Here is a 16,927-nt window from a genome sequence, read left to right on the forward strand (position 1 = left end):
CCCCACCGCCACCTCAGCCACCTGTCCGGCTTCATTCCCCAGAATTAGATCCAGCACTGCGCCGTCCCTTGTTGGACCCTCTACATATTGACCGAAAAAGTTCTCCTGTACACATTTCAAGAAATCCACTCCATCCAAGCCCTTAACGCTATGTCTATCCCAATTAATGTTGGGAAAGTTGAAATCACCTAATATAATTACCCTATTGTTATTGTTTTTACACACTTCCACAAATTGTGCACATATTTGCTCCTCAATTTCCCACTGACTATCTGGGGGTTTATAATAAATACCTAATAATGTGGTTGTCCCTTTTTTATTCCTAAGTTCTACCCTCAAAGCTTCATTCGATGCCCCCTCCAAGATATCATCTCTCCTTACTGCAGTAACTGACTCCTTAACTAATAATGCAATGCCTCCTCCTCTTTTACCCCCTCCCCTGTCTCGCCTGAAGATTCTATATCCCGGAATGTTGAGCTGCCAATCCTGCCCCTCCCTCAACCATATCTCAGTGATGGCTACAACATCACAATTCCACGTATCAATCCTCACCCTTAGCTCATCCATTTTGCCTGTAATACTCCTGGCATTAAAGTAGAGGCCATCCAGCCTTGCCTTACTCCCTTGAAACTTAAAGCAGCTGTACTCCCTCAGACTTGATTGTTTTACTGTATTATGATGTGTCCCTATTCTGCTAACATTCTGTGTCCCCTCACCCTGCCAAATTACTTTAAACTCTTCCCAACAGCACTAGCAAACCCGCCCGCAAGGATGTTAGTCCCACTCTGGTTCAGATGTAGAAAGGTTCAACCTTCCCCAGAAACTGTCCCAATGATCCAGGAATCTAAAACCCTCTCTCCTGCACCAACTCTTAAGCCATGTATTCATCTGCGCTATTCTCCTATTTCTGAGCTCACAAGCATGTGGCACTGGGAGTAATTCAGAGATTACAACCCGAGAGGCCTTGCTTTTTAGTCTACTGCCTAACTCCCTGAATTCTTGATGCAAGACCTCATCCCTCTTTCTACCTATGTCATTGGTACCAACATGTACCATGACCTCTGCCTTATCACCCTCCCCCTTCAGGATGCCCTGCAGCCATTCAGTGACATCCCGGACCCTGGCACCAGGGAGACAACATATCATCCTGGAGTCACGTTGACTGCCACAGTAGCGCCTATCTGTTCCCCTGACTATAGAATCCCCTATTATTATTGCTCTTCCTCCCTTCCTCCCCTCCTGTACAGACTGGCTGCTTGTGGTGCCAGAAGCTTGGCTCTGTCTGCACTCCCTGGAGGAACCAACGCTCTCATCAGCCTCCAAAATGGAATACCGATTTGCGAGCGGGACCCCAGGGGACTCCTGAACTACCTGCCTGTTTCTCTTGGACTGCCTGGTGGTCACCCATTCCCTTCCTTCCTCAAGTCCCTTCAGCTGCGGTGTGACCACCTCTCTAAACGTGCTATCCATGATGCTCTCAGACTCACGGATGCTCCACAGTGTCCCCAGCTGCCGTTCCAACTAGGAAACCCGAGCTTCCAGGAGCTGCAGCTGGACACACATCTGCACACGTGCTGGTCCCGGGCACTGGAAATGTCCCCGGCTTCCCACGTGGAGCATGAGGAGCACACCACAGCTTTGAGCTCTCCTGTCATGACTTATCCCTTTAAATTAAACCTTTTAAATCAATTACTCTAGGGCCCTTCTTTCCTGATCCTTGTTACTATAGAATGTACAAACTATAAACCACAAAAAGACCTTAAACTATAAGCAATGAAAGTAGTAAATACTTACCCGACCTTGCCCATTACTTTCCAGTCATTCCTTTCCCTTGAAGCCTCTGCTGCTGCAGCAGGGCAAGACCACGCTTTGAAGATTTAAGAAGTTGGATAGCAAGGAAAAAATGCAAAGAGCACTTCTTCCCCTATGCACCAAATTCCCACTGTGCACCAAATTGCCAATATCGACTCTGGCTGTGTCTCACTCAGGATGAGGTCTCTCCCCTGTTCGTGTGCAAGCACACTGTAGTGTGCTCCCAGATAGTCCCTTTCTTAAACAGAGCTGAGGTGACTCTCACTAGTTACGCTTCAAATAGTGATTAACACCTATTCAGGCCCTAATCAGGCTTCAGGTGATTGACAGTTAATTGTCATACAGTCAGCTGAGTCAGCTACCTTACCAGCCTTATAACTATACTACTGAACTTACAGAAATTAAAGAGAAATTAAAGAGACAGACTTACCAGTTCAATTCCCACTGTGCACCAAATTGCCAATATCCACTCTGGCTCTGTCTCACTCAGGATGAGCTCCCTGTTCGTGTGCAAGCACACTGCATTTTCTCTTCCTCTCTATCCTCCATTAAGAGGTACCTTAAAACCTATCTCTTTGACCAAGCCTTTGATCATCTGCCCTCATGTCTCTTTCTCTTGAAATGGAGGGGAGGTGTTTTATCACGACGTATATTATGAGGTAGTGTCTGTCATCCTTAACTTAACGGAGGCACAGCTGCCCAGAAACAGAAAAATTATATGAGAAACTGTTAAAGGAGGTGTTCTGGCAATTTAATGAGCAGAATTATGGGGACAAAAGGTTTATATAAACCAGTTAATAACAGCCACGCTGGTTTGGGGAGTTGCAAGAATGGATTGCTGAATGACGCGGCCATAGTGTTTAATACAGGAATGTCACTGGTCAATAGTATAAATGATGCTCAGCTGCAGATACAGGTGAACAGCCCTACGAGACCAGCTAAGGAAAATTCTGGGGAGGACAATGATGTTCAGGGGCGAGAATTACAGGAAGACCAAGTAATGACAATTCACCTAAAGGAGACAATAGCTGAGTTGGAAACTCATGCCCAGACCATCTGTAGGGGATTCTGTTCCCTTCCTTCTTACAGAGGGGCTATTAGAAGTATTTTTGGCCTGCAAATCAGATCCATTATGATAGCACCGTCCCACTCCAATCTGTACCCACTTAAAGAACAGCAGCAGCAATGCCACACGACCACCGTCACCTGCAAGTTTCCTTACAAATCACACAGCAGCCTGATTTGGACATCTATCACCACTCCCTCATCATTGCTGGGGCAATATCCTGGAAGTTCCTGACTCAGGGCCATTGTGAGAGTGCCATCTGCATGGGTACTGCAGTGGTTCAAGGAGAAGCCTGCCACCAGCTTCTCAGGGCAACTAGGGATAGGCAATAAATGCTGCCTTTGCCAGCATTGCCTATATCACAAGAACAATTTCTTTTAAAAAGTTGCACAAAAAATGCTTTAAATTTTGTCCTTTTTTGAACTGGGTTGTCCTGGCCACCAGCCTTCAAAAGCCCAGAGAGTTTACTTTGGTGTTGCCTCTGGTTGTGAGCAACCTTTGAATCAGCACTAAATTAATATAAAGACAACTGACATTGGTCTCTCTCTCTCTCTCTCTCTCTCTTTCTTTCTCTCTCCTGTCTATTCCAATGAATCATGCCGATTAGCACAATGCTGCAAACTCAATAAATCCTTAACAAAATTGCAGGTGTTGGCAATGCCGCAATTGACTCGTCAATCTGACACCTCAGCATATACGTGCGCGCCCAGCCTGGACTGTGCAATCTAAATGTACTGCAATTCAATCACAGTAATTCACAATGCAGAAAAAGACTTGAAAGGGATAAGATAAAGGCTTTTTTGTGCAACTGTCCAGGCCTGGGAACAAGTGGTTGGCCTGAATGCTTACCTCAGATCAGCAACGTAAAGGCATTTTCTTCCTGAAGTTGGGTAAGATGAATTGTCAGACAGACTGAGAGAAATTAAGTTGCTTTTACCTAACTCTAGTGCTTTCCTAGTGCTATCTTCTCCCAAGGCAGGCATGTGTTGCACAGCCAGTGATATCAGCAGCGTAAACTTGCCAGATGCTACTAAGGCCAGCAGCTGAAAACACTTGCTTTTTTTTTTTGGCGATGGCTGCAAGTTTGCATTGTTATTGTTTTTGGCTGCCCGGGACACAAGCGTAAAATGAAAGAAGCTTTAGTCTCAATCTGGCTCTGGCTGAGATTGTTTGCTGTTCCTATCACAAAATGGAACAACATTCCATTCATCAGCACTGACATCTCTCTTTGTGTAGTCAGAGGGCAGAGGGTCTATTATACTGCATTTATGTTACAGCACTGCTACAGAGGGGAAGATTTATCGAGGTCTTCAAAATTTTGAAGGGTTTTGATAGAGTACATAGGGAGAGCTGTTAATGGCAAGAATTGGTAAGGAGAGTAATTGGCAAAAGAACCAGAGGGGGAGATGACGAGAATTTTTTATTTATGCAGTGAGTTGTACTGATCTGGAATGCACTGCCTGAATGGACATTAGAAGCAGATTCAATAACAACTTTCCAATGGGGTTCAGATAAATATTTGAAAAGGAAAAGGAAACAATTGCTGGACTATGGGGAAAGAGCAAAGGAGTGGAACTAAATCAGAGGCTCTTTTAAAGATCCAGCACGGTTGTGTTAGGCTGAATGGCCTCCTATAATTCTATAAATCTGTCACATAAACGAGTGCCCATGGACACAAAAATTCATCCTAAGCAATTTCCCCCTCACCCCCCCACCCCCCAGCCCCCACGCGAATGGAGACACCTCACCAAAAATAAATAGATCAGCTTTTATTCCTGACAAAAACGTATTGTTAAATCGATTCAATACAATGGAAGATCAAACACCTCTACTCCAATTGTCCACCTTAAAGGTTATTTTTTGCCAGGTTATTGCACAGACTCAAGATTCATTACACAGCTGTCCAAGGCAAATCTTCTGCTGAAATATATTTTGGGCCAACCTTCATTCCTGTGTGCCTAGAATACAATTGTACCAAATGTTTTACGACTGAAATGCGAAGACCGTTTATAATCCAACAGTTTCCAATATGGGGATAATAGTGATTCTCATTAAAGTAAAAAATGATTGGCATTCATCATGGAAATTACATGGATCTTTGCTCAGCCCAAAACAGATACTTCGGCCTGGAATCTTGTTGATTACAGTTTGCAGTTGTGAGATGGATGCCCAATCAACCAACATGGCTAGTAGTCAATATCCACATATTTCACACCAGAAATGTGCCACCCACCATATTGTTAAAGGCTCTGGTAACAGACATTCAAAGCCCATGCTTGAAACAGTCCCTTAAATAGAGACCTTCGCACCTTTTTGAGGCCCCTTGTCCAAAATTGGACCGCCCTGAATGCAGCCAGTGCTGGTTGCTATATGTACATGTGGTATAAGAATGTGTTCCAACAGAGACTATTTGGGCCAGCCACCAAAATGTTAAGTTCTTACCTGAATGTAGAATTGGAAAGAAGACTTTTGCTCCTCCTGCCTCCATTGCAGTCCTAGAGATTCTTCTGGCCCCAAATGGCCATATCCCGATCACTCTCCCCCTCCCAATTCCCCCCTACCACCCAAAATTTGGATTGTCCTCTCCTTTCCAACCGTCCATTTCCTTCCCTTAAAATCACACCCCATTGTCCCTCCCCATCACTCTCTGGATTGCAGTCCCTACCTTACCTTGGTTACCTCAGGGTGCTCTCGATTGTCCCCCTCTTCTTCAGCAGATCATCCCATCCAGAGGGGATGATCACCATGAAGCCAGATGTCCAGGGCTCAGCCAAAATTCAGGCTCGGGCCTCATCAACATATTGCTGGAGAGCTGTGGAAGGCCATCTGGTGTCCGGAGGTGGTTCACTGGTTCAACCAGGGTATAGGAATATCAGCTGCCTCAACATCCTGGGACTTACGATTGATCAGAAATTGAAATGGACTAGCCATATAAATACTGTAGCTACAAGAGCAGGTCAGAGGCCAGGAATCCTGTGGCGAGTAACTCACCTCCTGACTCACGCTCACTTTAGGGCCTCTGCACGTTTTTTTTAATATTCATTCATGGGATGTGGGCATCGCTGGCTAAGCCAGCATTTATTGTCCATCCCTAATTTCCCTTGAGGAAGTGGTGGTGAACTGCCTTCTTAAACTGCTGCAGTCCATGTGGTGTAGGTACACCCACAGTGCTGTTAGGGAGGGAGTTCCAGGATTTTGACCAAACGACAGTGAAGAAACAGCGATATATTTCCAAGTCAGGATGGCGAGTGTCTAGGAGGGGAACTTCCAGGTGGTGGTGTTCCCATTCATCTGCTGTCCTTGTCCTTCTAGGTGGTAGTGGTCATGGGTTTGGAAGGTGCTGTTTAAGGAGCTTTGGTGAGTTCCTGCAGTGCATCTTGTAGATGGTACACACTGCTGTCACTGTGCATTGGTGGTGGAGGGAGTGAATGTTTGTGGACGTGGCGCCAATCAAGCGGGCTGCTTTATCCTGGATGGTGTCGAGCTTCTTGAGTATTGTCGGAGCTGCACTCATCCAGGCAAATGGAGAATATTCCCATCACACTCCTGACTTGTGCCTTGTAGATGGTGGACAGGCTTTGGGGAGTCAGGAGGTTAGTCGCTCGCCACAGGATTCCTATCCTCTGACCTGCTCTTGTAGCCACAGTATTTATTTGGCTAGTACAGTTCAGTTTCTGGTCAATCATAAGCCCCAGGATGTTGAGGCAGCTGACATTCCTATGCCCTGGTAGAACCAGTGAACCATCTCCGGACACCAAATAGGCTTCCACAGCTCTTCAGCAATATGTTGATAAGGCCCAAGCCTGAATTTTGGCTGAGCCCTGGACATCTGACTTCATGCTCACATAACCCGCTACCTATTTCAGGCCTGCATATAGACTGAAATCAGTTTCCAGCCTTTAAGTATGTAAGTTTGCATGAGTTTACAAAAGCTTCTCACATTCATAAAACAAGCTCAGATTCACAGGTGGGAAATGCAGTGTTTGTGGGCTTTACATATATTATATTTTGCTGTGTGCTCATAGGGCCTTGCGATGTGACATGGTGTGATCAACGTACATTCAAACAAGCTGTTCTATTCGGTTACCAAGCAGCAATATTGTACAGTAAGAGGGTTTATCCTTATGACTTTAGAGGACAATTGAGAATGTGGGTTGATCAGGCCTTTGATTATCATCCTTGTACAACAATGTTGTTTGCAGATAGTTTTCAGCACAAAAGAGGTATACACCTTTTCACTCCCCTGTTTTCCAAAGGATGACTGTTTTATGCCATCAATGGGTGTGATAGCTGATTAACAAATAAGGCAACATTCTTTGTTACTATTTAAGATGTTGTTTTTCTCTACTTTTATAAGGGTTGTGCTTTTGTGATTGCTGAGTGAACTGTCATTTCAACAGTTGTGCCGCATCATTATTGTAATTTTTTTGGCTGTCACTGCTTCTTACAGATTACCAACAGCTGGAGCAGTGGGGAGGCTCACTGACAATTGGCGCCACACCATCAGCATGTACAAGCCACAGCCAACAAGCAAATTTAACCCACATTCCCCAGAGTAGAATACATTACATGGCGATGTGGAGGCGATGAGGGTCTCTCCTGCCAGCCAATAACAGACCCGCACTGCCTACTTCAGCGATGGGCCGCCGAATCACGAGCCAATCAGACAGCTGAGTGGCCTTCCATGGCATCAGAACCCTGGGAGTGGGCAGTCCCGCCCACTGAGAGCTGCCAGCCAATCAGAGGCTGGCAGCTTTTTTGGCTCAGCAGCATCACCAGGGAGGTGGTGGTGGCCGCTGGAATGACAGCCACCAGAGGCCCAGGATCACTGAGTAACCCAGGCCACAAATAAGTGATAGCAGGAGGGGTTTCAAGGAGTGGAAGTCATGGGGGGTGGGGGGCAGGCGGACGGACAGTCAGCAGCAAGAGCAAGGAGGTGGTTTCCAGTGCCCCCTCTTCCCAATGCCAGACCCATCAATCAGATGCTGAGTGCCATTGAGTGGGAGACCCTTCCCCTCTCCCCGCCCCGGGAGACCATAAGCAGGTCGCACAGGCTTGCTCGTCATGTTCCGCATGTAGCAACAGGCCTGCCCACCACTGGGTTAATACCAGCAGCAGGGGGATGTAGCCATTGTGAGCATTAATCACCAAGTTAAGGGCCTCAATCGGCAGCAGGAAGGCTGTCCTTAGGCCTTCTTGCCATGGCCTTAATGGGGGTGGAGGCAGGAAGGCGGCAGGGTCCCCACCCACCACCATTCCACCTGTTTAAATGCCCTCCCCACCTCCAAACAGAGGGCAGACAATTCCACCCATGGTGTCAGCTGTGACTCAGTGGTAGCAGTATTGCACCTGTGTCAGAAAGTCATGGGTTTAAATCCCACTCAAACAACTTAAGCAAATAATTTGGTTGATATTCCAATGCAGTACTGAGGGAGTGCTCCACTGTTGTCTTTTCAATGAGATATTAAACTGAGGCCCTGGATCCCGTGGCACTGTTTCATGAAAGAGCAGGGAAGGATCCTGTGTCCTGGGCCAGTATTTATATCTCAACTAATATCACTGGCCTTTTATCTCACTGCACTTTGTGGGAACATGCCACACATGAATTAGCTGCTACGTTTCCACAATAATGATGCTTCAGAAAGAACTTAATTAACTGTCAGTCACTTTGGGACACCCCAAGATTGTGAAAGGTCACATGTAAATGCAAGTTTTTCTTTTCTGCATTGTGTTCTGCTTGGAACAAGAAGCAGCCTCATATAACAGGTGTTCCCGGATCTCAAAGTCATAATCTTCTTGGAAAAGGGGTTTGGCAGCTGAGAACTTCAGCTGAGCCCATCCTTCATTAATTGCTTACATTGTGCTGTAGATCATCCACAATTGTGAATATAATCCTAACAGCTATTGCAGGTGGTTATACAAAACAATCTGGACCAATTCCATGTTAGTGAGGTTGGCTGAGTTGGCAACATTCTGGGGCCCATCTTTATTCTCAGATGTAAATCAGTTTGAAATGATTTAAGAAGTGGTGAAAATTCCACCTGCCAGGTCAAGTGCTGTTAACACTCAGTTGTCCTGTGTCAGCTGATCTGCATGATTAAACACAGCACCGGATGCAAAACAAGAGAGATATTGGGAGGAAGATCAAGCCAAATTTGAAAGGAGAGGGCTACTAAAATGGAATGTTTCACGATAATAGGGGCAGTGATGGGGATTGGGGGTCGGGGTGGGGTGGGGGGGGGAGAGGAAGTTTCCAAAAATATTCAAAGGGCATCTCAACCTATTAGCAGCTCTCTACAGGACTGAAGGGGCGAGGAATTAAGAAATGCAAGGCAATGATCAAGGGAGTAAGAACCCTCGCTGCAGTTGTGAGCCCACAAAAACCACAACAGAGCAACCGAGCTTTCAATCCCCTGTCAAAATATAGCTGATGCTGCATGAAAATACCTGCATTGAAGGTTGTTTCCTGTGCAATTGCACAGCACCACCCCTATAGGTTAGTATTGCAGCATGTCCACAGGAGGTGAAGCCAAGTTTTATGCCAGACTGACCATTAGTGTTCCTTTTAGTGCTGCACAGTAGGTGCACTCGCTCTTGCCACAGACAGCACTGCACTGCATCGGTCTCTTCAGGTCTAGTAGAAGCTTTCTCACCTTCATCAGAAGGTCATGGGTTGAAGTCCCACTCACGAGACCTAAGCACAAAATCTTGGCTGACACTCCAGTGCTGCAATGATGGAGGTACGTCTTTTAGTTGAGAGGTTAAACTGAGTCAGGTGGATGTAAAAAGGAGGACTAGTGGCACAGCGGTAGCCTCCCTGCCTCTGGGCCAGCAGCTCTGGGTTCATGGAAGGTGTGTTCTTAATGTGTCCAAACAGGCTGATTATCAGGCTGTAAATCCTTCCAATACGCCTGGTCATAAGAGTGAGAGAGTTTCCTGGTCAACTATACTGCATAAGGCAATGGCAGACCAGTAGTACTTTGCTAAACATAATCATGGATCAATCCAATGGAAATCCATGGTTGACAACACCCTCTTAGGAGGTGGATGTAAAATATCTGGCTCTATTTTGAAGCAGAGGATGGGGTTTTTTTTATTCATTCACAATATGTGGGCTTCATTGGCTGGGCCAGCATTTATTGCCCATCCCTAATTGCTCTTGAGAAGGTGGTGGTGAGCTGCCTTCTTGAACTCCTGCAGTCCATGTGGTGTAGGTACACCCACAGTGCTGTTAGGGAGGGGGGGTCCAGGATTTTGACCCAATGACAGTGAAGGAACGGCGATATATTTCCAAGTCAGGATGGTGTGTGGCTTGGAGGGGAACTTCCAGCTGGTGGTGTTCCCATGTATCTGCTGCCCTTGTCCTTCTAGGTGGTAGTGGTAGTAGGTTTGGAAGGTGCAATCTAAGGAGCCTTGGTGAGTTCCTGCATTGCAGATGGTACACACTGCTGCCATTGTGTGTCAGTGGTTAAGAGGTTGAATGTTTATGGACTGGGTACCAGTCAAGCTGATTGCTTTGTCCTGGATGGTGATGAGCTTCTTGTGTGTTGCTGGAGCTGGACTCATCCAGGCAAGTGAAGAGTATTGATTAACACTCCTGACTGGTGCCTTGTAGATGGTGGACTGACTTTGGAAAGTCAGGAATTTAGTAACACGCTGAAGGATTCCTAGCTTCTAACTTGCTTTTGCAGCCACAGTATTTATATGGCTAGTCCCGTTAAGTTTCTGGTCAATGGTAAGCCCCAGGATGTTGTTAATGGGGGATTCAGCCATGGCAATGCCTTTGAATGTCAAGGGGCGATGGTTAGATTCTCTCTTGTTTGAGATGGTCATTGCCTAGTACTTGTGTGGCACAAATGTTACTTGCCACTTGTCAGCCCAAGCCTAGGAATTGTTCGGGTCTTGCTAGATTTGGACATGGACTGTTTCAGTATCTGAGGAGTCGTGAGTGGTGCTGAACATTGTGCAATCATCAGGAGCTGAGTGGCCCTCATAGAACCCAAACTGAGCGTCAGGAAGCAGGTTATTGCTAAGCAAGTGCCACTTGATAGCACTGTTGATGACCCCATCCATCACTTTACTGATGATGGAGAGTAAATTGAAGGAGCGGGTAATTGGCCGGGTTGGATTTGTCCTGCCTTTTGCATACAGGTCATACCTGGGCAATTTTCCACATTGCCGGGTAGATGCCAGTGTTGTAGCTGTACTTGGCTAGGGGCACAGCAAGTTCTGGAGCACAAGTCTTCAATACTATTGCCAGAATATTGCAGTATCCAGTGCCTTCAGCCATTTCTTGATATCCCGTGCACTGAATTGAATTGGCTGAAGATTGGCATCTGTGATGCTGGGGACCACCAGCCTCCTCAGCCAGAGGAGGCTGAGGTGGATCATCCACTCAGCACTTGTGGCTGAAGATTATTTCAAATGCTTCAGCCTTATCTTTTGTGTTGATGTACTGGGCTCGCTATCATTGAGGATGGGGCTATTTATGGAGCCTCCTCCTCCAGTGAGTTGTTTAATTGTCCACCACCATTCACGACTGGATGTGGTAGGACTGCAGAACTTATATCTGATCCGCTGATTGTGGAATGGCTTAGCTCTGTCTATCACTTGCTGTTTATGCTTTTTGGTATGCAAGTAGTCCTGTATTGTAGCTTCACCAGGTTGACACCTCATTTTTTGGTATTCCTGGTGCTGCTTCTGGCATGGCCTCCTACACTGTAATGGTAGAGTGGGGGATATGCCGGGCCATGAGGTTACAGATTGTGGTTGAGTACAATTCTGGGGGGAATAGTTTGGGGAGAGAAAACTCCAGCATTTTCCAAGTGGTGGCAAGGAATGTGGTTTTGGACAACCATTCTCTCCACCAAATATTGCAATGAAAACATTGTTGAAATGGGTGCACCTAGCAAAACCAACACTGAAAACATCACTTAGTCGTTTCAAATTGGACCTCAGAGAATCCCTAATCAGATGTTCTAAATCTTTCCATTCAGAAGAGTTATTTTACTTTAGTAATGTTAATCTAATTACTTCAGCAGTTCAGTGACATCCAGCACCTAAGTAAATGTGAAAAGAAAGATTTGCAAACGCTAGACATAAGAAACACGATGTTTCTGAAAGAGAAAGGCAGGTTTGTGTTTTGGGGTCCTTCCATCGGAACCGAGTTCCACTGAAGTTGAAACATTCCAAACCATTCTCGGTCTACCTGTTATACTGATTTCTATTAACTGGACATTTTGAACAGTGACTGACTGTGAATGCGTATATCTGATGTTCAAAGTACACATATGCTATATTTACAGTTTCTTGTGTTGCATAACCACAAACAAACTGCTGCAATTGAAATAAAAACAGAAAATGCTGAAAATACTCAGCAAGCCAGGCATCATCTGTCTAAAGAGAAAAACAGAGTTATCAGAAGAAGAATGTAGAGCGAAAAACAGAGTGAGACTGTTAAATGGACCCAAGCCAGTAGGTGAAGCATGACAGGAGACACAAATCCACTTCTTAATAGTCGGTTCATTCACAGAATACAGCATTACATACCTCCACCTTGCAACATATATCCCACCTAACAACACCCCAGTGTCACTCTTTTAAATAAAACTACAAATCAATAAAATAAACTAATAAAGTAATGAACAAGGAAATAGCCCCTTAAAGGGACACTGTAACAGAAGGATCAAATGTTAAAGGAAACTTATCAAAACTAATTTATAGGGGCTGACATGCACTCCAGCCCCCGTGGTGCCCACTGGTCACGGAAGGCCTCAAGTGTACCGACAGGCCCCGCACGCTTCTTCTCCAGGGATACCCGGCGGCGAACATAGCCGCGGAAGAGGGGAAGACAGTCGGGCCCAACAACCCCTCAACCATCCGCTGCCTGGACCTGTTAATGGTCACCTTGACCAGGCCCAGAAGCAGGATAATTAGGAGATTTTCCAATCTTCCCACCCAGTCTCTATTTATAATGCTCTTTTTAATAGAACAAATAATCAATCAAATAAAATAATCAAAGTGGGTGACAGCCCCTTTGTGGGGCACTGTAAGTAAAACAAAAATGTCAAAGGTAACTTAGCTAACTAAACCAAAATCTCATTCCCGGAGGTGAAGATGCACCCCAGCCCCCATGGTGCCCACCAGTCGTGGAAGGCCTCAAGCATGCCAATGGACTCCACGTGCTCCCTCTCCAGGGCCACCTGGCCGCGAACATAGTCACGGAAGAGGGGCAGTCAGGCCGGCAACCCCCTCAGCCACTCACTGCCTAGACCTGTTGATGGCCGCCTTGGCCAGGCCCCAGAGCAGGCTAATGAGGAGATTTTCCGATCTGCCCGCCCAGTCTCTTTTTATAGACCCTTTTTGAGAAACAAAAATCAATAAATGAAATTGAAGATCAATAAATCGGAGGGGGTGACAGCCCCTGATTGGGGACTGTAACTAAAGCAAAAGCGTGAAAGGAAACTTACAAAATCAAATCAAATTGTTATTTCCGGGGGTGATAATACACCTCAGCCCCCGTGGTGCCCACCGATCATAGAAGGCCTCTAGCGTACTGGTGGACAATGCATGCTCCCTCTCCAGGGCCACCCAGCCACGAACATAGTCACAGTAGAGGGACAGGCAGTCATGCCGGTAACCCCCTCGACCGCCCGCTGCCTGGACCTGTTGATGGCCAACCTTGGCCAGGCCCAGGAGCAGGCTAATGAGGAGATCTTCCGATCTGCCCAACCAGTCTCTTTTGAAATGTGCTCAAGAAACTTACACAATCAATACCCTCCAACTGCTTATCATTAACCCTAACAATACAATTAACATTAACAATGACCTTTCATCAGAACAGAAAGACGTTAAAAATTTAGCAGTATACAAGACAGTTCTAATGAAGGGTCATCATCAATCTGAAACTTTGGGCTGGATTTTCTTTCTGGGGTCAGGAACCCAACATTAGGAGAACTTCCTGAGCCCTGACCCCACAATCCGTCAGACCCTTAATGTGATTTATCAGTGACAGGCTAATTAGTCACCAGAGGGTGACTATGCAGTAAGGAAGGTGGGCAGCTTCCTGAGGCTGCAGGGCCAATAGTAGGCTCTCCAGCAATGATACATCAACAATCCTGCTGTCAGAGGTGGGAGCTGCTGATGTATTTAGGAGACAGTGAGGGCACCACCATCTTGAGGCATTTTTTAAAAATGTAAAAATCGAAAGAGGACACAGCTTCCAGGCTGGGAATCCCCTCCACAGAGCAGCTTCTGGCCATAGCTGTAACCATCGCGGGTGGGAGGGTAGTGTTTAAAAAGCCCACTGATCTACCGCTGGGAGGCCACCTCCTCTCACTGGAAGTGTTTTGGGCACCACAGGGGTCCCGCCTGAAGACTGCAAAATTTCAGTCCGAGCTGAAGAACAGCCTTCGTAGGCCTCTTAATTACTTACATTGGCTACCTACTGCCTTCAGGTCTCCACCTCCATTTTTAAGAACAAGGAAAATTCCCCATCTTTTTTTGGTTGACCAAGTCAGTTTCTCTGCTTTCCCAGCATATCTCTCATTCCTTCTCTCTGGAAACTCATCATAAACTTGTTCATAACATCCCTTCAGTTGCTTTCTTCATCCCTATACCTATTAAGCTTCAGCTTAACTTTCTACTTCTAACTTCTAGAAAATCCTCTAAGATCATTCCTACTGCCGAACTCCGCTACTAACTCTGCCGACGTAAGCATCCCACTTACAAATTGAGCTGTTTCAACAGCTTCCAAAACTTTCTGGCCGCCTCATCTACCGGCAAATTTCTTCCTTTATCATCTGCTAATTCTCACCAGCTGTTTCTCTAGAGTTTTTAACTTTGCTTATATGTTTTAAGTTATTTATCTGGCAATTTACACAATGATCCTAGCCTGGACCCTAGGCGGACCTCATTTCAGCTGGGTTAAGCTTGGTAGGGTAAAATTTTCCTGTGCCGATCATATACCAGATTTCAACTGAAGGTTTGGCTGCAGGAGCTCTTGACATAGGGAGTCTCAGCCCCACACTGCACACATTGATGACCTTGCTATTAAAGGCAGTATCTACCCCCTACAACATCATCCAGGCTAAAATCCAGGATATGGTATGTAATTGTTATGTTACTGGACAAGTAACCCAGGGGCCTGGATTAACAATCCAGAGCTCATGAGTTCAAATTCCATCAATAAAACTAGGGCTGTTCCACGTATCCTACAAACAAAGAGGCAGACATAGCGAAGACCCAGGTGGTTACACATAGCAATGCCTTTTGGAGAAAGTGGGATGGGTCAAAGGAGAAATTTGTGGGAATAAGTGCAGCCAGGCAGAGGGGAGTGGTGATGCATGGGGACTGGTTGGGCCTCCCATTCAAGGAAGAAGTGGAGAGCTCTGTGACGGTCCTGATGGGAGACGGAAGTGCAGAAAGACTGGATTGAAAAGGAGATGGTTAAGGCCAGGAAATTGCTAAAGTGACGGAGCAAGTTGGAAGAGTTGTGGATGTAGGCAGGAAGAGACTGACAAGGAGAGAAAAAATAGAGCCAAGATAGGAAGAAATCAGTTCAATGGGATAAGAACAGGCTCAAAAGATGAGTTTACCAGGACAGTACTATTTGTGGATCCTGGGAAGGAAGTGGAACAGGGTGTTCGGGTTTGGAGGACTATGAGATTGGAAGCCTTGGAAGGAAGATCTCCAGAAGAAATGAGATCAGTGACAGGCCTGGAGATGATGACTTGATGTTCACTGGTCCAGGAGATGGCGGGAGGAAATGTAGGAGAGTAGATTTTCGGACTGTGGTAAAGTAGAGGTCAGTTTGCCAGGCAACAACAGTACCACCCATGTCAACAGGTTTTATGACACCAACACAAGTACACAAACTAGGGGTGATTTCCCTAGTTTGATATAAAGGGGAAATGATAAGGTATGTTGAGAGAAACTATTTACGCTGGTTGGTGCCAGACTTTTCAGAAGTGAAGTTAAGAAATGCTTCCAAACAATAAGGGTGGCAAAAGTTTGGAACTTTTTTCAGCAAAGGGCAGTTTGACAAAACGATCAACCTCATACTCAAAATCAACAATTGATCCATCATCATTTTTGTTTTTTGCGGTGATTCAAGAAAGCAGCTCACCACCACCTTCTCAAGGGCAATTCATGGTGGATAATAAATACTGGCCTGCCTAGCAGTGACCACATCCCATGTACAAATATCTCCAAAAAAAGTTGATGCTAGACCAATTGTTCATTTTGAACCTGAGATCGATAGATTTTTGTTAACCAAAGGAGCTAAGCGGTATGGGGCAAAGACGGGTGTATGGAGTTAGGTCACAGGTGAGCAATGACCTCATGGAATGGCGGTACAGACTTAAGGGGCTAAATGGCCTCCTCCTGTTCCTATATTCCAAGCTTGGTATTTGAAGCCTTCAAATTGAAAGCGTGCAGGACAAAAAATTCTTCCGAATATTATAATTTGATGAGTGAGCACAGTGCTGTGGCAGATGGATTATTCTTGTGACACTGTATTACACTGGCGCTGAAAATTCACCTTTCTTATGTTTGGACTCCTTAGGACAAGACCTTGTATCACCCAGTGAGCAACAGCTGCATGGACTGCAATCTAGGTGACAAGAAGATTTTCATGAGCCGATGTAACCCCTCGGTGCACACCCAGCAGTGGATATTTCAACATGTCAACGTGACTGTTCTAGACAAATTCAACAGTAACTCCAGCTCATAGAGATGTCTTTGCCACAGCGGAGAACGTGCGAATTTGGCGAGTCGGTCCTTTGGCAGAAACTGTCAGCGTCTGGATCAATTCATTCAGGTGTTGAGTTTCATAGCTACGGGGGTTAGGGGTATGGGTGGGGGGGGGATCTGGGGAGGGGTGTGGTGGGCTTATTCTCAGGATCAGTGATAGCCGTAGCCGAAATCAAGAACACGATGGACGCACTATGAAGAAAAAAAAGAGCCCCACCAGCTGTCGCAGGAACAAGGACAGACTCGAGCAGTCACGAGAATGCCTTGCTGGTCAAGAGCAGACAGATTCTAGTTCAC

The 16,927-nt window shown here is 45.9% G+C and overlaps 1 protein-coding gene across 1 annotated transcript in view; it reads left to right on the top strand.

The window, feature by feature from the left end:
• Positions 1 to 16,610, top strand: part of galntl6 (polypeptide N-acetylgalactosaminyltransferase like 6) — a 1,368,692-nt gene extending 1,352,082 nt beyond the window's left edge. The window contains exon 13 of the mRNA XM_078557596.1: positions 16,443 to 16,610. Within this exon, the coding sequence (XP_078413722.1) occupies positions 16,443 to 16,610 (168 nt within the window). The remainder of the gene's footprint in view (positions 1 to 16,442) is intronic.
• The last annotated feature ends 317 nt before the right edge of the window (positions 16,611 to 16,927 follow it).

The sequence above is a fragment of the Cetorhinus maximus genome, chromosome 2 (genome assembly GCF_964194155.1).
Source record: "Cetorhinus maximus chromosome 2, sCetMax3.hap1.1, whole genome shotgun sequence".
In the NCBI taxonomy this organism is placed as follows: domain Eukaryota; kingdom Metazoa; phylum Chordata; class Chondrichthyes; order Lamniformes; family Cetorhinidae; genus Cetorhinus; species Cetorhinus maximus.